Genomic DNA, 24,994 nt, shown 5'->3' on the forward strand with positions numbered 1-24,994 from the left:
TGACCCACAAATGCAACCCCATTATAGGTGACTTTTAGGGAATGATTTCTATGATGTAGGATATTTCCCAAAGTTTGAAATGGGAGTAAGGAATTCTAGCATCTTTAGTATTCACCCTACAGTTGCCCCATGATATCTCTGAACTGGCTTTGGTACAAATTGACTTTTGGCACTTAAAGGAGGATTTTCTTAGCCTTGCACCCAAAGGAATATAAAATAGAAGGGAGAATTGAGCTCATCCTTCCTCTAGAGATAACTGGAAACTGACTTTAAAACTCTAGTTACTTTAAAGTCTTAATTATGACAGCTGCAAAAAGAATTTACAGGTAGAGGAGTTAAGTGTATAAACACATTTTATTCAATGATTGTATGTGACTTTAAGCATTGGATCCAGCTTTTGAGTTTCTATGGTCTGGGATGATAGTTTTATTTGCAGACAGGAATGAATTTTATGGTTGAGTAAATAAAATGTTTTAAAATTTTTTATTAAAACAAAGACAAAGAGAAATTAAGCTGGTGCTTAGGAATTGCTCTTTGATTTGGCGGTGCTGAGTTTTGAGAGTTCAGGCATCTTCTGAGTTAAGAGCACCAGATTTGCAAACAGCCTGCTTGTTCCTCTCTTCTGGTCCCTCCTAGACACTGTCTCCCGATAGCAGCTGAGCTGTCCTGGATGAACAGCGCCACCTAGTGACCAGTGGAGAGGGACGCATCTGACCCAAAGTCTGCACCCTCCTCCTCCCCTCCCCAAAGCATTGGTGCACACCTCATTTCTTCTCCTTTCTCTCCTTTTTTTTCCCCTCTGCTGTTCACCATTCAGACATCAGTTAAATTTACCTCAGGCAATCTTTTCCACATTCAGTATTTAACAGTATCCTAACCCTTTCTCTTTTCTCCTTTTCTTAAAACCCGGTCAATTATGTCACCAAAAAAAGCTTTTGCTGTGTGTAGTGGTCTCCCCACCCCCCAAACAGACCGTGATTGGTATATGAAACAATAATGCCATACTTTAGTCAAGGAAAGCAAAGGCTATTAAATTATGTTTAATAGAGTCCATGCCATTGATTTTTGAAGTCTGTTTCAGAATCCACACATTTCTGCCCATCTCATCTGCCAAACAACTAAATTAGTTTTATCTAAAATATTAGCTTTCAGGGAAAATGGTGGAATTTTTTCCCTAATTAGTTGTGATTGTTTTACTAAATCTATCATTACAAATAATTTTTGAGGATAATATATAGTATTTTAATACCAGCATACATTTAAATAGTCTCCATGCATAGCTTGATAAATTAACAGTATTGCTGCCAAAAACTTCACTCCAGGTACCACACAGCTAACTTCAAACAAATGTTGAGAATGCAGTCCAGTTGTATACTGGGGCCTTCCTCTAGCTTGTATCCCTACCCCATTGCTCTAACAGCCTCTTAATTATTTAAAGACTCAGAGATGCTTTTTCAAAGTAGCATTTTCTCTGAAGCCACATGCATTCTTTGCACAGGCCTCAGAGTTCTTCTAATGAGACTGCTTCTTTTTGTGTAGGTCTTACTTTAAAAGATAATACTTATGAAGACTTGCCAAATTAACTAAATCAATGCCCATATCCTGAGGAACAGCCCTGAAAGGAACAGCTCCTTATGGTCTGAGGCATCCTAATGGTGGGCTTATTACCTAGTTGAACTAACAGGGTTTGGGAGGAAGGTGTGGTAAGGATAAATTTTTTCTTCACTTCCTACTCTAACCACTCTGCCACAAAAGAGTAAGAGACATAAATAAAAGTGACATAAACCATGGAAGTTGTTTTGAAAAGCTTTTCAGCCATTCAGAAGCAGAATCAAAACTCCTACCAGATCATGGGAATCAGCATTTCTACTTTTTTTTTTTCTCACACCAACTGGGAACCACTTTCCCCAAGTAAAGCCTGCCAGAACTTTGACACTAGACATTTACCCTGAACTCCTTGCTTCCTCCACCCCTTCGCTTAAGCCATCCAAAATGAACTGAAATTTCAGCAAGATCCTGACTAAAAAGATACCTTTTTAGCTCCAACAAGTTGTTAGAATAGCAAATAGTTCAAGACTCCAGGGACCATTTTTGGACAGATTATTTAAAACCAGTTTAGTTTGTAAGCACTGCCCTGTTTATTGCAGTAAAGAAAGAAATGATCGTAAGTCACTAGGCTTTAAAAAGTCTACTTCTGCAGATGAACAGTCCAAGTGTATTAAGTGCTTAAAGATGAATGGTAATTGCTAATATCACTTACTTTACGAAATGCAGAATATACATGTGCAGAGATGACATTACTGACCTGTTGCTGTCAGTGGTGAACACACCTTGGAATCAGATTACTTCTCATTTGCAGATTTATTACAAAGAGCCTGGGAATCAGCTTTTTCTTCTGAGTTGTTTTCCTCTAATTTCTATAGAAATTGACATGATTTCTATATGTAAGAGCAAGTCAAAATTTCACAATGTAAACCAGTTTGAATGCTTCCATAGAGTTGGCTATAATGAAATTTGCACAAAATTTTAGGAGCTATTAATGATCTCCTATTTCTTATCACCCTAGAGGTCATTATGTAAGAAAATTCAAGTCTAAATAGGCAGAACAAGTGGAAGAGAGGATCCAGAGTTAGATGTCACCTGTAACCTCTAAATGTTCCACCCTCTGGACTCCTCCCTCATTAAACTTACAACAATCTTTTGGCAAATTTCTGTCTTAGGAATGCAGCTGTAAATCTGACTTGAAGAGTTAAAAGACAAAAATAACCTTACAGTCCCCTCTTTAAATTCTGGGTTTAAACTCTGTTCTCTAATGGGGGTGAAAAGTATGTCTCTACCACTGTCAAGGTCTAGTTGAACTGTAAAAGGAGATTTTAAAACTACTGGTACGAAATTGTGTAGTGCACTATTTAACACCCATTTTATACATGGATTTCATTGCTACAAACCACAGAAAGTACATTTGGTTCAGTCTGTTGACCGAACCTCTAGATTCACACATGTGTTAATACACAATGAATTTTACAGCAGAAGACTGCCTCAAAAATGTAGAATCTTCAGTGTCAATCTTAGTTTGAAAAGAACAATGAGGAATTTAAAAGTTTCTATTTTTGTTCAAATTTATATTAATGCTTTTTTTTCTTTTTTTTCCCCCTTCCTTTCTTAAGTTTTCAATATTTAGAATCCAACGATGATTTGCTCTTGAAACATAGACATAGAAACAGACTTCTTAGGTAACGGTCCCAGCTCCCAAATCCTCAGGCTTCCGCTTCAGCTGGCAGCCTTGTGTCTGTAGGCAGCACCCACTCCCCTTGCTTTTGAGTTCACCTTTCTGTGTTGATACAGTTCTCCCAGTGTGCCCCTCCTTGTTTGAGCCAGTCTCCATGTTTGTCTTTATGTCTTTATGCTCATTTCTTCATTTCCTCCTCTGCTTCCCGTCAGCCTCCCAAAAAGATATGGGATTATACTCCTGGAGACTGCTCTATCCTTCCTAGAGAGGATAGAAAGGTAATTCCGCTGTGCCTCCTCCGTTGGACTGTGTGTGCTCTCTAGCCTTGGTTAGTGTGAGTGTGTTGTGGGTTTGTTTGTTTGTTTTTTCTTAAATCAGTTTTTAAAAAACTTGATGCTTTTTTTTTTTTTTTTGGTTTGGTAATAAAACTATGTAACAAATTCTCTAAGACATATACTAATGTTTAGAGGTTTTTAAAGCAATCGCGTATTCTTCTGACATATAGTATTTGTCACCGTCACCACACTCTGAAAAAAGAGAAAATAGGCATTTCCTTAAAGGTAGGTTTTTGTAGTTCTCTTTAGCAAGTAGAATAGCTTTTAGAAGCTCTGATGACATCAGGATTTCTGCTTTATATGCCTAATGTTACATTCTCTGTTTTCATGTCTTTAACTAATTTCCAGTGAGCTCTTGTGTTTTAATCATGCTATCTTGGCCATATGAAAGTATAACACTAAGAAAAAAATTCATTTTTTTCAAACTTAACCTTCCATTCTTTCTCCCTTTCCTCTAAACTAAAACCTTCTTTCCCATCTTTTCTTTCTTGAACCAGACTAATCTAGACAAAGATCTCAGCCTCTGCCAGACAGAGTTAGAGGCAGATTTAGAAAAAATGGAGACGCTTAATAAAGCACCCAGTGCAAACGTGCCACAGGTATTTCCTAGTTTTTCTCATGCCATCAGTTCCTTTTCAAGCTGTGCTTTGTTTTCTTCTTTGTTCTATGGTTTTTGATGTAGTTGAGGTGACGGACAGTGATGCTGGCTATTTTAGGCTGCATGGCTTTCTGACTCCTGTTTTAGACTCCTTCCCCCACCCCTACCCAGTTCATTTTTGCTTGGTTTTCTTTTGAGCTTGGCATCTTCCTTAAAGGGGATTCTTCAAATACATGCAGAGAGGCTGCTGATTGAAACTACTCTCCCACCTTATTCTCTTCCTCTGCTTTCCAGGGGCGACCTTTTAAGTTCCCTTTCTTCGTCTCTGTCTGCCTTCTCTGAATTTTCAGGGAGCCATTTTTGGCAGTTTCCCTCTTTTTTGCAGCCCTGGGAGATACCAACCTCAGAGATCAGTTTCAAAAACTCAGCAGCAGTGCTTTGGGTACCCTTTCTGTGCATGGCGCTGTCAGAGTAGTAGTGTTTGTCGTTTTAAAGGTCAGAAAGTTCTCAATGAAAAATGCACTCAGAGGTCAGATGGCCTGGACACACAACAGAAGTGTTTGAAACTGAGCCTGCCTTGGTATTTTAAAGGGAGCTATGTCAAAATTGGTTTATTAAAGGGTATATGAGAGAGAGTAAGAGAGAGAGAGAGAGAAAGACATCATGGTAAGTAGGTTTCCAAGGAGGAAAAAACCAAATGTTCATAGAACTGCCTGGAGGGCTCCCTGACAAAACAAAAGAGACTCTTAAAAGGAAAAGGTATCTTTAGAGAAGGTACAAAAGGTGGCCAGGCACGGTGGCTTATGCCTGTAATCCCAGCAATTTGGGAGGCCGAGGCAAGTGGATCACTGGAGGTCAGGAGTTCGAGACCAGCCTGGCCAACATGATGAAACCCAGTCTCTACTAAAAATACAAAAATTAGCCAGGCATGGTGGCAGGCCTCTGTATTCCCAGCTACTTGGGAGGCTGAGGCAGGAGAATCGCTTGAATTCGGGAGGCAGAGTTTGCAGTGAGCTGAGATCACACCTCTGCACTCCAGTCTGGGTGACAGAGCAAGACTCCGTCTCAAAAAAAAAAAAAAAAAAAAAAAAAGATACAAAAGAAATATGGAGCTGAGGAGGCCAGGAAGTTCCACAAACCATGACAGGAAAAGTGGAAACTGCCGATGGACCCATGCCACACTTAAGCAGAACCGAGACAGATCTCCAGCCCCAGTGACTTGGGCACAAAAGTCACGAAAGCAGCAGAGACTCAAACCAGGGAAGGGGTGAAGAGACCAGGGATTTGGCCAAGGGGTCTGGGATAAGAGAGTCAGGAGCCTAGGAGCTGCAGGTTGCTTGAGGGTGTTTGGAATTGGGAATCCAGAGACAGCAGAGCATGAGGAAGCCAGCAGGGCCAGGGGTTAGGCTCAAGCTCTCCCTCAGCACTTGAAGGAGCCACCAGAGGCACTGCACACATGGGTGAGGCAGACAGGTGATGGGTGGGGCAGGTGGGGTGGGGTCAGGGGCTGAGTTTCCAATTAGGGTGAAGGAACCAGATTAGCCACTGTGGAATTGAAGGTCCCAGGTGAGAAGAGATCACAACTAGTCCTGGAGTGAGAATGGTGACTGTGGCTGTGGTGAGAGCACTTGCTGGGTGTGCCAGCATGCAGTGAGGAGGGCAGATGCAAGCCAGGTCACTGAGGATGTTGCAGTGGGATAGTTTAACTAACTGATATAAAGAGCAAAGAATTGGGGGATAGGATTAAGACAAAGACAACCTTAGGGTTTTGGCCAGGCAGCTGGAAGAATGAGGATGTGAGCACATCACAGAGGAAAGCTGGGAAGAAGCAAGGTGAGGGAGTTGGCTTTAGGTAATTGACCTTTGAGGTGTTGGTTGGGTGTCATATAGGGAATATCTGGTAGGCAGTTGGAACTCTAAAACTAGAGTTCTTGGAAGAGGCATGGGCTTAAGATGGGGATTGGAGTCACCTGAGGCGAGGCAATGGTTGAAGCCCTGGGAGTAGAGGAAGACACCCAACTAGGGATTAGATGAAAGATTGAAGTGGGAGTTGTGTTGAGAGAAAGGATGTGAAACCAAGAACTACCCATGGATATGTTGGGTGATGTGGAACAGGAGAAGGGGAGAGGGAGAGAAAGGAGAGTTCACAGAGGCAGAGGGAAAAGCGAGTGATGGAGCAAGAGGAGAAAGCGTGAGATCTTCCCAGAGGTCCAGAAAGGTGGACTCCCAGGAAGGTCAGTGGATATGATGACTAAGATGTTTCCAAAGGCTTTGGAGGTTGCTGGGTGAGTAGTTCTTGGGAGTTAGAGTATATGGCAAAGAATCTGGAGCCTACAGAGGTACAGCACTGAGTGAAAAGATGTGGCCGTGGGAGGAAGGAAGGGAGGGGAGTGTTCCCAGAGGACTCTACAGGGTCAAAGTTTTTTCAAGGTGGAAGACCGGACAGGACAGGTGTTCAGAGATAGGAGACTCAAGAAGGAGAGGATGGGCAGGTAAGACAGTGCAGCCAAAAGGGCTGGAGGATGGATGTGAAGGTTAGAGGGGTGTGCTTTCTGAGGAATAATGGAGGTGGCGTGGGATACAGTCCTCATCCCAGAGCAGAGGTGCCCTCAGAAATGAAAGCACACAAGCCCAACAGGTTTCAGCAGGCAGGGGGCTAGTGGGTGAGTTTGCCTCTCCTTCCCTGTCATGTCCTTTTCTCTCTTTCACAATCTCTTCCTTTTCTTTCTCTCCTTTCCTTAAATGTCTCTTCTCCAAATAGCTAGTTTTTCTTAAAATGGTAATTATTAGAGATAAGGCCATTATTTAAGGTAGAATTATCTTTAAAATTAACGTTTGCATTGATTTATTCAACTACTCCCTTATTTTTAAAAACAAGCATATCAAAGCATTTGCATTTTTCTTTCCAAGACAACAGAAACCCTAAACTACAGAATTATGTTGCTTTTTCTCTGCATGTAGCTTTTGGTTGTTTTCTTCCTTTTGCGTGGTGCCTGGTAATTTTATAAAGCATTCCCTTATTCATGCCGAAGTGGTCATTAATAGGGTTGGTGAAATTGCATTTCTCCCCATTTCTGCACTCCTAAATTTGCAGGCATACACAAGTTATCTAAATACAGTGTGGTATTTTAAAGTATGCTTTTGTACATTCTGGACCTAAAGTGTTGGGTGACCCTGTCTCTGGATGTGGCATTTGGGGTGCATGAAGGGCTCTGCATTGGGCTCAGAGAGGGGTCTGAGGGCTGTGGAGAAGCTGGTGGAGGATGTGCTGTCCATGTCACTGAAGCATGTTGGCCCACGGTGGGCCACTGCCCAGTGACCTGTGACAGAAGATGAGTATGAGCCAGGAGGCCTTCTCCTGACCCACCCAGAGGGCCTTGGCTGCATCCACTGGAAGGCAAAAGACCAGGAGTAGGAGAGCCCACCTGCCCATTACATTCTCCTCCCAGAGAAAGAGCACTGCCCTCCACCAGCACCGAAGACTTTTCCTTCCAGCCCCCCGACTTCCAGAGGTCCTGATCTAAACTAGGAAAAGAAATTGACCTCTCTCCTTTTCCTCTTGGCTTGAAACATATGAGTCAAAATAAATCATCTACATTATTTTCTTCTTCTTTTTTTTCTTTTTTGGACATTTACAGAGCTCAGCCATCAGCCCTACTCCGGAAATTTCTTCAGAGACTCCTGGATAGTAAGTTGCCATTTTATTTTGTTTACATTGCTTACTATGTTAAATGTCAGAAATGGGAAGAGAGAAGCTTATGTTTTGGACCCAGAGTGTGTTTTGTTTGTATCAGCCTAATGGCTCTGAATGATGTACAGTTTGGTGATAAGAAGTGATCTAATTATAGTCTTCAAATTCTTTTTCTTCTGTCCTCCTCTTCCAAATTAGTTTTGTGATGATTTATATTACCTTTCATAAACCTTTCCCCATTTTAGCATCTTTACCTTTAGAATGGGAGTTTATTTGTCTAAGTTTAGAATCAAAGTTCTTGCCTGGCATCGTGGCTCATGCCTGTAATCTCAGCACTTTGGGAGGCTAAGGCAGGAGGATCACTTGAGCCCAGGAGTTCAAGACCAGTCCGGGCAACATAGACCCTGTCTCTACCCAAAAAAAAAAAAAAAAAAAAAAAAAAAAAAAAAGCTGGGTATGCTGGTATGCACCTATAGTTCCAGCTACTTGGGAGGCCGAGGCAGGAGGATCTCTTGAGCCCAGGAGACTGAGGCTGCAGTGAGCTGAGATCGTACCACTGCACTCCAGTCTGAGTGAAAGAGCCAGACTGTGTCCCAAAAAAGAAAGAAAAAAAATCTCATTTGCTGGTTCTTATGGGGAGGTGAGTGTGACTGAGACAGGCCACATCTGGCGTAAAGATTGTGGGAGGGGGCCAGGTGCAGTGGCTCACACCTGTAATCCCAGCACTTTGGGAGGCTGAGGCAAGTGGATCACCTGAGGTAAGGAGTTTGATACCAGCCCGGCCAACATGGTGAAATCCTGCCTCTACTAAAAATACAAAAATTAGCTGGGCATGGTCCTAGCTACTTGGGAGGCTGAGGGAGGAGAATCACTTGAACCTGGGAGTCGGAAGGTGCAGTTAGCCGAGATCGTGCCACTGCACCCCAACCTGGGTGACAGAGTGAGACTCTATCTAAAAAAAAAAGAAAAAGAAAAAGATTGGGGGAGGGAGGTGCCGAGAAGGGGCTAATTTACCTGATTCTCACATAGATGGGCATCTCTTTTCCTCTGTCAGTTCTTAGGACTCTGTCTGGATGATGCATGCATACCCCACTCCTTCGTGGGGTGCCACCAGCCTCTTGCCCTGCCAAACCATCCTGAATCCTATAGCAGATTGCCTTTCTCAGCACTTTGCTGTGAAGCTGTTATCCCAGCTGAAAACGTTCAGTGCTACCCTCACCTCCTGTTCTATATGTGGTAAATAGCAAACATTTTAGCTTGTATAGATAGGCCCTCGTGGAGACTTCCTGTACCCAGGCTCACGTTAGTACCTCTATGGCCCTTACTTCTGTTGCTGTATACCTGACATATACTCTTGTATTTTTAGAATTGCTAGTGTATTATAAACTCCCCAAGGGCAAGGCCCCAGTCTTCACAGTGCCTGGTGTACCCAGTGAATTTAGGAAAGGAGCTTGTTCTGGTAGGAGCTTTTCTTATTTTGTCACCATCACATCTGTGTCTTGTTCTTTGAAATATGACAATGAGGGGAAGACACACCTATTACCTATTCTAGTAGGGTTGGATAAATCCACAATGAGCAGAGTTGCTGAGTGTATAAGGTTTTTTTTGACAGATATTGTGGTCTCTGGGACATATCCTACCTACATTGCTGGAGAACGTGCTTTACAGGAAGTTTCATTTGAAAGTCAGCAGGTATTTGGGTATTTTGGTGGAAAAATGGAAAAACTTTAATCTTTTTAGGGTAGTGATCAAAAGCTCTAGCTAGATCCATCATGTTAATTTTTCTTCTATAAATATGTGTGTTTCATGATTAATATACCCAGGAGCATAAGAAGAAATTAAGAAGACATATTAAGACAGCACCTAGAGAAGGACTGCCTTAGGGGACAGTTCCCACCTTGGAGAAGGACTGGTGTAAAGTCTCTTGCATTCACTGTGAGGTGGTGACTCAGTCACCAATATGACAGGTGTCAGGGCTCAGGTGTAGCATCAGAACCCGTGTCTCCTACTCTGGCTCTGCAGCTCACTCCCTTTTAAAGAGCTTCCAATTGAGCCGGGCCTTCAGCTCTAAAAATGACAATAAGTCACAGGTCCTCTAGGTCCTAGAGATGTACCTTCAGAGGAGAAGCCCACCAGATGACCCTAGGCTACCTGCAGATAAAGGGTGTCCTCAAGGCCACAACTCCAAGCAAGCTCTCCTTGGTCCCCCAGGCCACCTCTTTATTCTCAGCTTGTCACTTTGGCAGTCCCGACTGCCCGTGTTAACCCTGCTGCCTGCTCTCCTCCTTTACCTTCTCACCTCCATCCCCCTAAACTGCACAAGACAGAAAGGGCTTCATGGGACAGCTGGCAGAGTGAATTCCCTAGCTCTACTGGATCCAAGGCACTAAGCTCTGTATTCTAATAGGAATGTAGATATAGTCCCTTAATAGTTTTGGGACAAAACACACACACACACACACACACACACACACACACACACACACACACACACACACAGATAAGGTTAGTAAATGAAAAGGCCAAGTGGCAAATGCTACCACAGGCAGTCAGGATAAAGGAGCACAGGTATTGAATAACATCATTTTAACAATTTATCAGGCATTTACTATGTGCCAGGTCCTGTGCTTGGTATTTTATCTACCTTACCTCATTTAATCCTCTGAACATTCCAAGATGAGGCATTATTTTTAATCCCCATTTTATAGATGAGGAAATAGGCACATCAAAGCAGTGTAATGCCATAGTTCCTCAGCAGGTTCAGGGCAGAGCCATATCCAGATTAGGAACAGTGAAGCTCTAGACCAAGGCACTAGGGTTGGCAGTAAACTCTCATCTGCCCCGTACTGATTCAAAATTTTGTAATAAGTTAGCAGAAGATATACTAAGGTTTAATGTTTTCGAGCTATTAAAAAAGAATTTAGACCTGGCATGGTGGCTCATGCCTGTAATCCCAACACTTTGGGAGGCCAAGGTGGGGGGATCACTTGAGGCAAGAGTTCAAGACCAGTCTGGGCAATATGGCAAAACTTCCTCTTTACAAAAAGTACTTTAAAAATTAGCTGCGCTTGGTGGCATGCGTCTGTAGTCCCAGCTACTCGGGAGGCCAAGGTGGAGGATTGCTTGCCCAGGAAGCGGAGGTTGCAGTGAGCCAAGATCGCACCACTGTACTCCAGTCTGAGTGACAGAGCGAGACTCTGTCTCAAAAAAAAAAAAAACAAAAAACAAACACCCCCCCACCCCCGCCACACACACACACACACACACACGATTTAAGCAACTATTTATGATATTGGGTTAGCAGGATTGGAGGGTACTAATGTAAGCTGACTAAAAGAGCAAATTGTTTTCAGACACTGTGAATGTGCTGAAGATATTCAATCTGTTAATTTACCAAGAATTCTTATTTATATCACTGAAAATAGGTCTTCAAAGCCTCTGTTTTTCAGCTCTCATGAAATACTTGGCAGGAATAAATGAGTTTTTTCCTCCTGCTATTCTACCATTTGGGGATTTTTCAGTAATCGGGCTTGCTTTTCCCCCAGTTTATCCAAATGAGTAAGATTTTTTTATATCTGGAATTGGTGAGGAACCAGCCTAAATGGGGTGCCTGACACGAAGGAAAGTGTACAGTAAATGTTTGCTCAATGAATGGATGGATCTGTAAATCTTAATTAACTGAAATCCAACTTGGTTAGCGCTGAGGCAGGCAGCTTGTAAGTTGAACCTAGCGCCTTTCACTGGTTGGACAGGAATGATGTGTAGGCAGAAACATTGGCAGGACTTGACCTTAACCCAAAGAATGAAGGAGGAGAAGTCACAGGTGGCCCAGGTTCACAGTTTTGTGGCAACTGGAGAAGCGATGGCGTTGTTTTAAGTCCATTTTAATATCTTGGACAGACTTCAGTTGATAATTTTATTAATTAACACTGATTACATATGATAAAATAACTGGGAACAGAGAGGAATTCACCCATAGTCCCAATATCCTAATACAACTACAAGTCCTTGCCTTCAATGTATATATTTTTTATAATTAACATCACAGTGTGTGTCCAGTTTTGTACTTTATTTTCCTAGCATTTCAGATCTATAAATCAGTAGTGGTAACTACTCATTATTTTTATTTCAATGTATTTCAGCATTGATTAACAGTTACCTTCTTTACCTAACCAAAGAGCTTTACTCTATTTGACCAGCAGGTGGCACTCAAGAACAAGCTGTTCTTCCCTATATGGTGATGGTAGAGTAGCAAAAGCTTTTTCCCCTTAATCTGATTTGAGAACAAAACACAGATCATAACCTGAAGAACTATATGAAACAGTAGAGGTCCTCCCGGACTTTACAAATGTGTCAGAAATCTGTATGCATATAGGCATTTAATTTTATAGAATCATTTATTCCATAAATATTTATTGAACAACTATGCAAGGCACCAGACATGCAAGGATTAAGAAAATAAACTTCCTGCCCTCGAGGGGTTCCAGGTGTAATAGGGGAGACAGATTTGTAAATAACCAGGGTCCAGTGGGGTAAATGCCATGATGGGGCCCAGGAGGGAGGAGTGAGCACCTATTGTTTTGTGGAGGAAGAAAGGTTAAGCTTTATAGAGGAGGTGCAAATAAAATATGAATAACAATATCATTATAAATATATTTTTTCATGCAGTACAAAAGGCTATAAAATGAAACTTCTAGAAGATTATCTAGACTCCCTCCTGCAAAGCCACAGTTAACAACAGTTAGGTTTTTTTCTTCTTCTTCTTGAAATAACTAAATTATTTTGAATGGTGAATGTAAGCTTTATGAGGCTGGAACTTTTTGTCCATTCTGTTGCCTGTTGAATCTTCACCTAGGAGAGCGATTGACACTTAGTAGATGCTCAGTAAATATTTGTTGACCGAATAAATGAGCAGTAGAATGACATGATGAGATCTTTTCTAGACAGAGATGACTGGAGGACATCAGGGCTGGAGACTGGGGGAGCAATGTGTGTTTGTTGTACAGTTGTAGATGAGCGATGATAAGGCGGGAGGTGGAGAGTAAAGGGATTAGTGTGAGCTGTGTCAAAGACAGGGAAGAAGCAGGACTTGGTGACTGATTAGGCTTAGGGAGCAAGGAGACAGAGAAGGGGACCGATTTCCTGAGCTTTCTGGGTTGTGTGATGGAAGATGGTTTGGGACATGTTGAGTTTAAGATGCCTGAGAAACATTCAGGTGGATGTCTAGAAGGCGGTTGAATGTATGTGTCTGGAGCTCAAAAGAAGGGTCTGTGTACATAACAGATTTGCAGGTGGATTTCTTGTACAATCTCCCCATGCCTATTAGTTTTGCAAGTGAAAGAAATTGAGGCCAAGAGAAACAGACTGTTCGCAAGTTTTTAAACAAGAGTGGGTTTGCCTCTGCTGATCCACGTTCCTTGCTGGAGTCAGGCGGGAATCCCAGTCTCCAAGACTCTGTCCACTGCCTCCAGAGCCTGCCCATTAGCACAGTTGGAAACAGTTGGCCCTAGGATGATTGCTCTGTTCTCTCACTTTACCCTTCCAGTGAGTGTGTTTTTGTTGAATCCCCTTGAAACTCAGCAGCCAGCTCTGCATCTTAGCCAGAGGCTGAATTCTCTGTGCTAGCTCTTCTTGCTTGCTCTTCCTGAACCAAAATCTGGCTTAATCAAGGCTGCTCAGAGCTGAGCTTCTGAACTTAACTTGTTTTGTTAAGTACTCAGCTACTATTCCTGATTGGGCCTTTCTCAACCAGCTGAGGGGATAAGGCTGCTTCTCTCATCCTCTCTGGTACACTTGGACAGAGTAAGTACTCTGTGATCTTGGGCAAATGCCTTTGACATTCTGGTCTTCAGTTTCCCCTTTTGTACCGTGAAACAAATGGTCTCTCTTCAACATTAGAAGATCTGATGGATATGATACACTTAAAAACATTGTTATGGCTGGGCATGGTGGCTCATGCCTGTAATCCCAACACTTTGAGAGGCCAAGGTGGGAGGATCATGAGGTCAGGAGCTCAAGACCAGCCTGGCCAACATAATGAAACCCTGTCTCTACTAAAAATACAAAAAAAAAAAAAATTAGCCAGGCATGGCGGCAGGCACCTGTAGTCCCAGCTACTTAGGAGGCTGAGGCAGGAGAATCACTTGAACGTTGGAGGCGGAGGTTGCAGTGAGCTGAGATCACGCCACTGCACTCCAGCCTGGGCGACACAGCATTGTTGTAGAGCTCTTGGGTATTGTTTTTAAACAAGGAGTGCCTCGGTTTCAAAATGTTACCCATCTGGAAAAAGCATGTTTTGTTAGCTTTGGTATCAGAAAAAAAAAATTGGCTTGGCAAATCCATTCTGAGAGATTTCCTGAGTGCTAGTTTATCATTCTGGTAGGAAGCAGGAAGAAATGGTGATAATGGGTGGAATAAGGCCAGAGAGTGAGGTGGCTGAGGGGTTGGGGTGGGGTGAGATCTGACTATTGGTGAGGTAGAGCAGAGGTGTGAGGTCAGGCAGCCAGTTATGGTCAAGAGTCATGACAGAACAAAGTTATTAGGAACTTAGGAAGATGGCTTAGAAGTTCTGACCAGGCTGGGCGTGGTGACTCACTCCTGTAATCCCAGCACTTTGGGAGGTCAATGTGGGCGGATCACCTGAGGTTAGGAGTTTGAGATCAGCCTGACCAACCTGATGAAACCCTGTCTCTACTAAAAATACAAAAATTAGCCGGGTGTGGTGGCGCACGCCTGTAGTCCCAGCTACTAGGGAGGCTGAGGCAGGAGAATCACTTGAACCAGGAGGCAGAAGTTGCAGTGAGCCAAGATGGCATCACTGCACTCCAGCCAGGGCGACAGAGTGAGATTCTGTCTCAAAAAAAAAATAAGTTCTGGCCAAAGCTGAGGCAATTCAAAGGATAGCAGGCACAGCAGAATGAAAGCTGCTGTCAGTCACTCTGTTAAAAGAAAAGCTTTAGACAAATTAAGTTTAGCAGATTTATTTAAGGCATAGAAGGATGTATGTTCAGGCAGCCCTTAGAACCAGGAGCAGTTCAGAGAGCTTCACCCAGCAACATGGGCAGGCAGCATTTATAAACAACAAAAGACAGCGAGTACAGCTACAGCTGGATTGGTTGCAGCTCCACAGTTGCCTTTGTGGGCATTTATATAGATGTGGGCTGATCAGTTGGCAGCCTGGGATTGGCTGAAGCTTGGCTGCTGTGATTGGCTGAGACTCAGCTACTTGTTATAAGAGCATACTCTTAGATTGTAGTTTGTTTATATAGTTAGGTTGCAGAAGAATAGGAACTCCAAGTATGGATGCAGCCTCAATCCGAATTTAGTTTACTCATCTCCAATGCTTAAGGAGGCGTGGCAGCCCCAAACCAAGGTGGGAGGGGCTTCAGACACCATACCTTCAAAAGAGACCTCAGTCACCACAGCAGTTGGTCAGCAAAGATAAAGGACATCTATTCATGGATGTTTTTGCTGTTGAAGTTATACAAAAAAGAGGAAACATAGCATGAAACTGAAGGGCAAAATCAGAAAATGCAACCAAAGGGAAGAGGGTGGATAATGAATAGGAAATTTAGAAAAGGGACATATTTATTTTTAATTAGGAAATTCAAAATTATAAGCCAGTTTAGATCAACTCACATTTATTTAAATTGGCATATGGTGCCACAGCCTTGCAAGCTACCCTCAGGTTCTTCCATCTCTAAGTAAAGAGGAAAAGCATTTGACCTCCACATCCAGGCCAGAGTGAATGAAGAGGGCCCTGGGGGAGCTCTGACCCCCACCCTCGGCAGTCCCATGAAATAGGGTATATAAAGCCCTTAGGCCCAGGTGGGTACAAGGTGAGGATCAGTAAGTGGCAGCTCTGCGAGGGGATTACCAGTGCCAGAAGCAATAGTATTGCTCAGGGGACTTAATTATTCTAAGGTGGAGGTGTCGCGGTATTCTACCAGCGTCCCCACCTCTTTTCCATTTCTGACTCCTGTGTCTGGTGCCGCTCATCTTAGGGGTGTATTCATGGTGAGTAACACTCAGCAGTGGTGGTGTATAGGGAGCTGGAGCATCCCTGAGCTCCCTCTGGTTCCTGTGGTGTGCAAGCCACTGCCTCCTCAGTTGTAGGAAAATGTTGTATCTATTAATAAAACAGCAGCTGAAGGTTGGGCACAGTGGCTCATGCCTGTAATCCCAGCACTTTCAGAGGGCAAGTTGGGAGGATTACTTGAGGCTAGGAGTTCAAGACCAGCCTGGGCAACATAGACCCTGTCCCTACAAAAAAATAAATTAATAAGCAGTAAAATAAAACAGGAGCTGAGGGAGAATACTATCCGTGTAGTGCTCAATGGCCTGGTTCAAGTTCCAGCCCTGCCATTCTGCTAACCTGCCTACTTTGACAAGTTACTGAATCTCTCAGTGCCTCGTTTCCTCATCTAAAAAATGGCAGAAGTAGGATTGTTAGGATTGATGTGATAATGATCAATAGGCACGGTGCCTGCCACATAGGACGCCTCACCAAGAGGTATGTAGAGTTGTTTTTGCTGTCATTATCAGTGACCTTGGGGACTCAGAGGCTGCAATTATGCACAGAAAGAGTGGCCAGTTTCCCGGAATGTGAAAGCATTGCGTTATTGATGGTCGCGGGGTGAGTAGAGGGAAATATAGCTGGACAGATGTGTGATCAAGCAGTCGCAGTTTGTGGCCCCCGTAGAGGCTAGGTGGGGGGAATATGGCTGTTCACTCTGTAATTCTTTAAGCTGTTCTATATGTTAGTTGATGTTCACAATGAAACAGAGGGATGAAGGAATTCCACCTAGCAATGGGTCTTCAGAGCTGAAAAATCTGTTTTGATACCAGTAACCTGAGTTGGGTAGGAATAAGCCCAGCAGAAACCTATGTGGTTCTGCAGGACAGGAGTCATTCACTTAACTGAGGGGTGTGTGTGTGTGTGTGTGTGTGTGTATGTGTGTGTGTGTGTGCATGCGCATGTCTGTGCATGTGCGTGTCTGTGTTTGTGTGTGTGTGAATGACAGTGTGTTAGTGGCAGGCATAGAAAAGTGGGATTAGGAAAAGGGAGGGACTCAGTGAGTAAGTACCCTTAACTTTTTTTTCTGTGCCTCACCTCATTCCAAAAGGAATTTGTGGTAACTTGCAGAAATACCTCGATGTTAACAAGATAAAAATAAATGGAGGCTATAAAGGAGCAATCGTTTATGCTCATACTACATGTCATGTCATAATCTTCTGAACACAAACTTTGAAAGAAGTGAGTGCAAATGTGGCTGTGATACTAAGAGCCTGTAGAATCCCAGGTTCCAATTTCACTTGGTCACTGATTTTCCTGGAGACTCAAGACAGTTGGGCTTCCCCCTTTCATTGATGATTTTATATTCCAAATGCTTATGAAGAATAACCAAGAAAAATAATCCAGGTAGTGGACCTGAAGTAGCTGACACTGCCTGGCTACGTGACAGAGGCACGACTCATGTCCTTGACTGCACCATCTTGCCTGCAGCCATTGGGTCCTCCTGCCCTCCCGTATGTGTGATCCTCCCCCTGTTCTCCCCATCCTTCTTCCAACCCTTCTTCCCCAGGCAGCGTTCCACAGAATTTTTCTTTTAAAGCATAAATGCAGCCATTTCGATTAGAGAACTTTGCTGTTTGGGCAAGATTCCTGAGCATTCAGGGCTCCACGGTCCTGTCTGTAGAAATGTCTGTCTAAATAAGAGCATTCTTTAGAAAGGACAGTTCTTGATTAGGATACCAGGTGTATTTCTTGTCCTCAGCAGGTAATGTGCTGTTTGAAAAATGTTAAAAGCGCTAACTCCTATTCTTATCTTTATTTTTTCCCTTTTCTCTCTTTCTTTCAAAATTACCTGTTCATAGTATATATTCTTCCAACTTCCATGCAGTGAAGAGGGAATCAGATGGGGCTCCTGGGGATCTCACTAGCTTGGAGAATGAGAGACAAATTTATAAAAGTGTCTTGGAAGGTGGTGACATCCCTCTTCAGGGCCTGAGTGGGCTCAAGCGACCATCCAGCTCTGCTTCCACTAAAGGTAATTAACTGGGTGAAGCCTGCAGGCCTCTGTCTCCCATCCACCTCCTGAGCGTCGGCCGTGGTGAACCTCCAGCAATGGGGATAAGTCCTGCCTTGTTCAGACCCACATCCAGGCCTCAGAGCCCTCTTAAATTCCCTCCCCTATTTTCTTACCGGCCATTTTTCTTTCTGGTTTTAATAGTTTCTGTTCCTTTGACCCCCCAACCTTGCTCTCCTTCAAGATTTCTCTCTCTCTCTCTTTCTCTCTTTCTCTCTCTCTCTCATTCTAATTACCTTTTCTTAGAAATTAGCTGAGCTTTAGCCATTCCTAACTCTAGCAGGGTAGCCATTTTTTTTGTTGTTGCATCCTTGCACCTGCTTTGCAGCACAGATTATTTTGCTTCCGGACATCGACTGGAAATTTTTTAAAAGCCCTTATGACAAATGAGCATGTTACCTCTCCTTTTTCTTTTTAGCAGCTTTCAGCTTTAACCTAATGGGTCTATTTATTTTATTCTGCATGCTTACCAGTGGATCGTAAAGGTGGGAATGCTCACATGATTTCTTCATCTTCAGTCCATAGCCGAACGTTTAACACTAGCAATGCGTTAGGCCCTGTGTGTAAGCACAAGAAGCCCCTGTCAGCTGCGAAGGCCTGCATTTCGGAAATCCTTCCTTCCAAATTCAAACCCAGGCTCTCTGCTCCCAGCGCTCTTTTGCAGGAACAGAAGAGTATCCTCTTGCCCTCAGAGAAGGCTCAAAGCTGTGAGAACCTTTGTGTTTCTGGTTCTTTGAATGATTCCAAAAGAGGCCTCCCCCTCCAAGTGGGAGGGAGCATTGAGAACCTGCTCATGCGCTCCCGACGGGATTATGACAGCAAGTCGAGCAGTACCATGAGCCTCCAGGAGTACAGCACTAGCGGCAGGAGGCCCTGTCCTCTCTCAAGAAAGGCTGGGATGCAGTTCACCATGCTTTATCGGGACATGCACCAGATCAACCGATCTGGCCTCTTCCTGGGCTCCATCTCCTCCTCCTCGAGTGTGCGGGATCTTGCCTCCCACTTTGAAAAGAGTAGCCTGGCATTGTCCAGGGGTGAGCTGGGCCCCAGCCAGGAGGGCTCGGAACACATCCCCAAGCACACCGTCTCTTCCCGCATCACTGCTTTTGAGCAGCTGATTCAGCGGTCGCGTTCCATGCCATCCCTGGACCTGTCTGGAAGGCTGAGCAAGTCTCCCACACCTGTGCCATCCCGGGGCAGCCTGACCTCAGCCCGCTCGGCCGAGTCCCTACTTGAGTCAACGAAGCTCCGTCCCAAGGAGATGGACGGGATGAACTCCAGTGGGGTCTATGCTTCCCCAACATGTAGCAATATGGCACACCATGCCTTGAGCTTCAGGGGCCTTGTGCCTTCTGAGCCTCTCTCCACCTGCTCTGATGACATGGACCGCTGTTCAAATATCTCCACTGATAGCAGAGAAGGCAGTGGCAGCAGTGTTCATGGAGATTTCCCCAAACATCGCCTCAACAAGTGCAAGGGCACCTGCCCGGCCTCATACACCCGCTTCACCACCATCCGGAAGCATGAGCAGCAGCAGACCTCTAGACAGCCCGAGTGGCGCCTGGATGCCAGAGGGGACAAGAGCACCCTCCTCAGGAACATCTACCTAATGAGCCCCCTTCCTTTCCGGCTGAAAAAGCCCCTCCACCACCACCCCAAACAACCTTCCCCTGGTGACTCCTCAGGCCTCCCAGTGGGCCAGAAGCCAGACCTCCCCAGTCAGCCCCATCAGGACCAACCCCCTTCTGGGGGGAAGCCCGTGGTTCCCACACGTCTGTCTTCCCGATACACCATGGCCAGGCTTAGCCGCAGCTCAGAGCCCTCTCAGGAGAGACCCACGGCCCTGGAGGACTACCCAAGGGCCATTAATAATGGAAACTCCGTGCCATACTCAGACCACAGCCTGGACAGGAACAACAACCCACAAAGTGAACTGGCACCATCCCGCGGAGGTGGCATTTTGTGTGTTTGCCTAGTCTCACCTGCCCGTCCCTCCACTTTGCTTGCATTATCCCGTCCTCCTCTGTGCCCTTGGTGCTCATTTTCTGGTCTGTCCTTTGTTTTCTGTTTGTTTTGCTTGGCAATTAATCATGGCTCGTAGTGGCTGCACTTTTTTAAAAACAAAGCCCCCATGTCATTTAGACTAACCACTAAAGTGTGTTTCGAAAGAAAAATTGGCCGTTTAGCTCAACTGAGATGTGTTCATTTGAACTCTTGAACCCCTTGCTGTTTGCACCAATCCCCAACATACCCCATGGTTTTTTGAGAGGCAGCCTCTCTCAATGGCCCTATATGTGTGTGAGTGTGTGCCTTGTCCCTATCAGGTCCTGCACGCCTCTTTGTAGGGACACTTTACAAAGAAAGTTCTCTCATTTTGCTCACCTTTTGCCTTCTGAGTAGTTTTCTTTGCGTTAAACTAGTTCACAAATACATCCAAAAAATGGGGCTTGGGGTGAAATTTTTTTTTCCTTCAGAATTAGACCATTGATCATTAATCAAGAATGACTTCAAAATTTTGATATCTGTAATAGATGAAAGGTGAACTCTTTTTGCAAGCTGGTTTCCAGCGAAATCTTTGCCTGTTTTAACTCTACTTTGTTGTTTTAAAGATTCAGAATCGCCAAGACATTTTATACCAGCTGATTACTTGGAATCCACAGAAGAATTTGTTCGAAGACGTCATGATGATAAAGAGGTAAGTCCCATCTTTTAAATCTCTTAGCTTTTGCTTGGAAAAATGTATGAAGAAAGTACAGATTCTAGACATCTGTCAGAGAGGTGACATGATCTAGCAATTAGAGGCAAAAACTGAGGCTTTCACAAGTGATTTTTTTATATGACATAGGCTCAGTCGCTTCTCTTTTAGTGGACTCTTCCAAAAAGTAAGACTGATTTCCCCACAGGCACTAGGTTATAAATGCCAAGTCCAACCAGCACTGCTGCATGGGAGATACAGAAAGAGATTGTCCACTGCTGCACTTAATGCCCTGTAAGCTAGAAACCAGAGTTTGCTCTTTCATCCCCCCTCAACTCCACCCTTGATAATCCCTAAGGAAATCCACCTACATATTCCTCCAATACTGCCCACCCCTCTGTTGGCACAAAGCATTGTTCAAATTGAGAAGGATGCAGTAGGAGAAAGAGGAAAATGAAAAATAGTAATGACCTTGATACATTTTATAAAACAACTTGAGGAAGTTGCCTATAACTCTGTTGCCTTCAATTCAGAAGAAGGCAGATACACCAAGAAATGCTGGAAAACCCCAGCCAAGAACTTCAAAATGTGGATATTTTCTTGTAGCTACTGAAATGCCTGTCCTGCCATGGGGTGACTGTCAGGGCCTGGGAAAGAGCCCTTTTTCTCGGGGATTTGGGAAGAGGTAGTTCTTCGTATCAGCCAAATGGGCAAAATCACAAGCTTCTGCTGGGATAAAGCATTGTGATGATACATGCTTTCTGGGCCTCACATCCCCAAGAAAAAGAGTCCTAGAGATTAAACAAGCTCCCAAGCCCATATTCCTGAAATGAATTAAGAGCTGGAAAAATCACCTTGACCTGGTAGCAGTGGGGGAGGGTGTGCATGTGTGCACAACTCTGTCCTGTTCACGTTCAAGTCTGAAGCCCCTTTTCTCTGTTGTTCTGCTTTGTTGAGTAGTTCCAGAGTTTAGGTGGGGTTTCCTGAAGGATTTAGGGTAAGGCTGACTTGGGGATGAGTAGGATGATGATAATTATCACCTCCAGATGGTAAAACAAAAGACAAAAATGAAACCACCATGGCCAGGTGCAGTGGCTCACACCTGTAATCCCAGCACTTTGGGAGGCCAAGGCAGGTGGATCACTTGGTCAGGAGTTCGAGACCATCCTGGCTAACACGGTGAAACCCATCTCCACTAAAAAAATACAAAAAAATTAGCCGGGCGTGGTGGCGGGTGCCTGTAATCCTAGCTACTCGGGAGGCTGAGGCAGGAGAATCACTTGAACCTGGGAGGCGCAGGTGGCAGTGAGCCGAGATGGCGCCACTGCACACCAGCCCAGGCGACAGTGCAAGACTCTGTCTCAAAAAAAAAAAAAAAGAAATCACTATACCTCTCCCCATCTCCAGGCACAATTGAACAGTATTCAATAAGAAACTTGCACCTGTCCATGGAAAGAAACAAGAGGAAGCATTTGATGTACAGTTATTATTTGTAATAACTCACTAATAATGAGTGTCCATCAGGCCATAGAGCAGATTCATTTTCTATAGCTCTTTGTTAACTATTTCCTGCCACAAGATACAAGATTCCCATGTATGTAGGCCGGGGCTGCTATGATGAAGGAAGATGAAATTACATTTTAGTAATATAAGCCCTAGTCTCTGACCTAGAAGGTTTTATGGGACAATTCTTGCCTACCACCTGGGAGGTGTAGTTTATCTAGTGGTTTAGCAATTGATATATTAGAAGTTACATAAGAAGGCGAGCAGTTGTCTCCTGAATAACGCTGGCTCATAGAATCTTAAAAGTTTTGTGTCTTTATCCATGGTTTTTGGCTTACATGGTTAAACTACAGGGCTGAGGGACTTACTAAGGTCAGATTCAAGTACTGGATTGGGAGCTTTGCCCCATTTGATGTCCACTTCCACTCATTATGTTTAACTCCAGCCAGAACACAAGGGGCCTTGAGTAAGAACTGTGGCAGTCTCAAGCATCACACCATTCCCATGGCTACAGAAACAGCTGACACTCCCCAGCTCATGGGGTGTCAGTTAGGCCCTCCCCGTTGCAAATACTTTATCATTAACATGGATTTTCAGAAAATGAGAACATGTCAGATTTGGCAGGAACGTTAGTGGTCATGTAGCCAAGCCCCTGGTTTAGTCCAGGAAAGGACCACAGCAAGGTAGTAGCTTGCCCAGGGCTGGATAGTAAGTTAACCTATACCAATAGCAGAGCTAGAAACCAGGGCTCCAGATGCCTGGACCAGCACTCTTTCTATGGCACTGGGCTTCGCAGAGGACTTTCTCATGTCTTTTCTAATTTAATCTTTACAACTTACTTGAGTACTGGAAATCCCACAGCCATTTGATGAGTTGTCACTTCATTATTTGTAGTCTTTGGAGAACAATCAGGCCCACCCTCCTTTGGGGGTGCATGTCACATGAGGCATTTAATTGCCTGCTGGATGAAGCCTACTGTCTTCCAATGCTGAGAATTATCAGTTCTAATTCATGCTTTCCTACAAGGAAAGTTAATCCCAGGAAAGTAAGATTGTTTAGTATCAGAAAAGACATTAAAATTCTGTTCCATGGGGTCATTTTAATAGGCATTGAGGGCATTTGGTAAAAAGCAACATTGTTTGATTTTTCAAAGAAGCCTTTAAAAATAGAAATAGATGACTTTTTCCTTACTCTAAGAGAGAATATTTCTTCTAATCCCAGGTACCATTATTCTTAGGGTTTTTTTAATGTTTATATTCTCTGTCATTCCCTTTAACTCAGCTTCATTTCACCCAGTAAAGAAATCATTCAGTAAAAAAGTAACTGATGCTCTCTGTCAGCCACATAATTAGCCTTTGGTGCATATCCTAAGGTCTTCTAAAAATTGTGCCTAGGGGAAGAGTTGGCTGCCTAGAAGGGGCATCGTCCTTTCTGAAATGGGCTGCTCCCTCTGTCAAGAGCATATTAGAGTAATAGATACAGGAAGCACAAAAATGACCTGGTGCCATAGACTTCACTAGCAAAAGCCTATAGCAGGTTTAATAGGCCTGAGATGGGCAGGAGGAATTGGCCAGCACTGGTCCTGCCAGGGGAATACGCTGTGGGAATATATCCCTGCCTAAAAACAGGGTAGAGATGGCACTTCCAGCCTCCCGCTGCCAGCCCAGCATGATTGGGAATGCCCTGGATGTGCCCCCTGGCTCACCTGGCCTTTTGCTGCCAGAAGCAAGAGGCTTTGGGCTGAGCCGGGGGTAGGTAGTTTGCTGGACAGCGTAATCATGTGGAATCATCCTTCCCCTATCCCAGCTTTCCCAGTGAAGTGCTGCCTCCTCTCTACAGTGCACGGAGGGTGGTTACGATGGGAGTGTAATAGTTGTGGCTCTAAAGCCCTTCTGACAACTGACCCTTAAAGTCTCTGCCCCATTCACCCAGTACCTCCTTCCCTAATTACTTTTGTTGGCAGTTTTCTAATATGCTGGAACAGATGATTCACTGCCCATTTTATGCAATTTTATGGCAGAAACTTTTAGCGGACCAGAGACGACTTAAGCGCGAGCAAGAAGAGGCTGATATTGCAGCTCGACGCCACACAGGCGTCATTCCGACGCACCATCAGTTTATCACTAATGAGCGCTTTGGGGACCTCCTCAATATAGACGATACTGCAAAAAGGAAATCTGGGTCAGAGGTCTGTTTTGGTCACCTCAATCTGCTGCTTGACCCAAAGCAATATTTGCCTATTTGCCTCCCCTCAGCATTGCCCTCTGTAGGCCAATTTAGTTCTCCAAACAGCATCTGTCATCCTGGCCTCCCTTAGGCTTGCTTTGGCTTCTTGTGGCTGGTAAATAGACATGACCCCATTATGTCCTGTGTTGTGTATGTTCAAGCATGCCTGGCTGGGGGACCGGGATCTGCTGGCACATGCCCCTGTTGCATGCCTTGGAGCATTGGCTGCCTTCATGAGTCCAGCCCTCCACATCCTGCATTTTATCATGCTACTGTGTTGCCTGTGCATTCTGCTTAGAAACCTTATACCTGAGTCCATATGCATTGGTAGCTATGGTTTGGACAGTTACACAATTCTTCTTTGAAGAGATGGGTAATGAAACTTTACAAAAGTTAGCTTAACAATAATTTATGCCATTTACAAAGGCCTCCAAATTTAGTGACATTAATTTTGAAATATAGAACAATGCTGCTGCTCACATGTAGGTGGATGAATTGTATGAAGTGTTCAGCAGTGCTGCAGTAGCGCGCCTCACTAAAGAATTTTGCAGCCCAAAGACTTTCGCAGTTAGGATAAACCCACAGAGGGTAAGAGAGTTCTCCAAGGGACGTTTCATGTGTTCTTTTAG

At 44.1% G+C, this 24,994-nt stretch overlaps 1 protein-coding gene across 43 annotated transcripts in view; it reads left to right on the forward strand.

Annotated features, from left to right (window-relative positions):
* Positions 1-24,994, forward strand: part of SORBS1 (sorbin and SH3 domain containing 1) — a 253,422-nt gene that overhangs the window by 189,042 nt on the left and 39,386 nt on the right. For 16 of the 43 annotated variants that reach the window (XM_063628545.1, XM_055254564.2, XM_055254588.2 and 13 more), the window contains 4 exons: positions 7,801-7,850; positions 17,730-17,902; positions 20,551-20,636; positions 24,160-24,327. In XM_063628545.1, coding sequence (XP_063484615.1) covers positions 7,801-7,850; positions 17,730-17,902; positions 20,551-20,636; positions 24,160-24,327 — 477 coding nt within the window. Of the gene's footprint in view, positions 1-3,441; positions 3,508-4,061; positions 4,164-7,800; positions 7,851-17,729; positions 17,903-18,414; positions 19,894-20,550; positions 20,637-24,159; positions 24,328-24,994 lie in introns of all 43 variants that reach the window. The other 27 variants (XM_055254448.2, XM_055254471.2, XM_055254456.2 and 24 more) reach the window with 6 other exon arrangements.

Source organism: Symphalangus syndactylus, chromosome 2, assembly GCF_028878055.3.
Source record: "Symphalangus syndactylus isolate Jambi chromosome 2, NHGRI_mSymSyn1-v2.1_pri, whole genome shotgun sequence".
NCBI lineage: Eukaryota > Metazoa > Chordata > Mammalia > Primates > Hylobatidae > Symphalangus > Symphalangus syndactylus.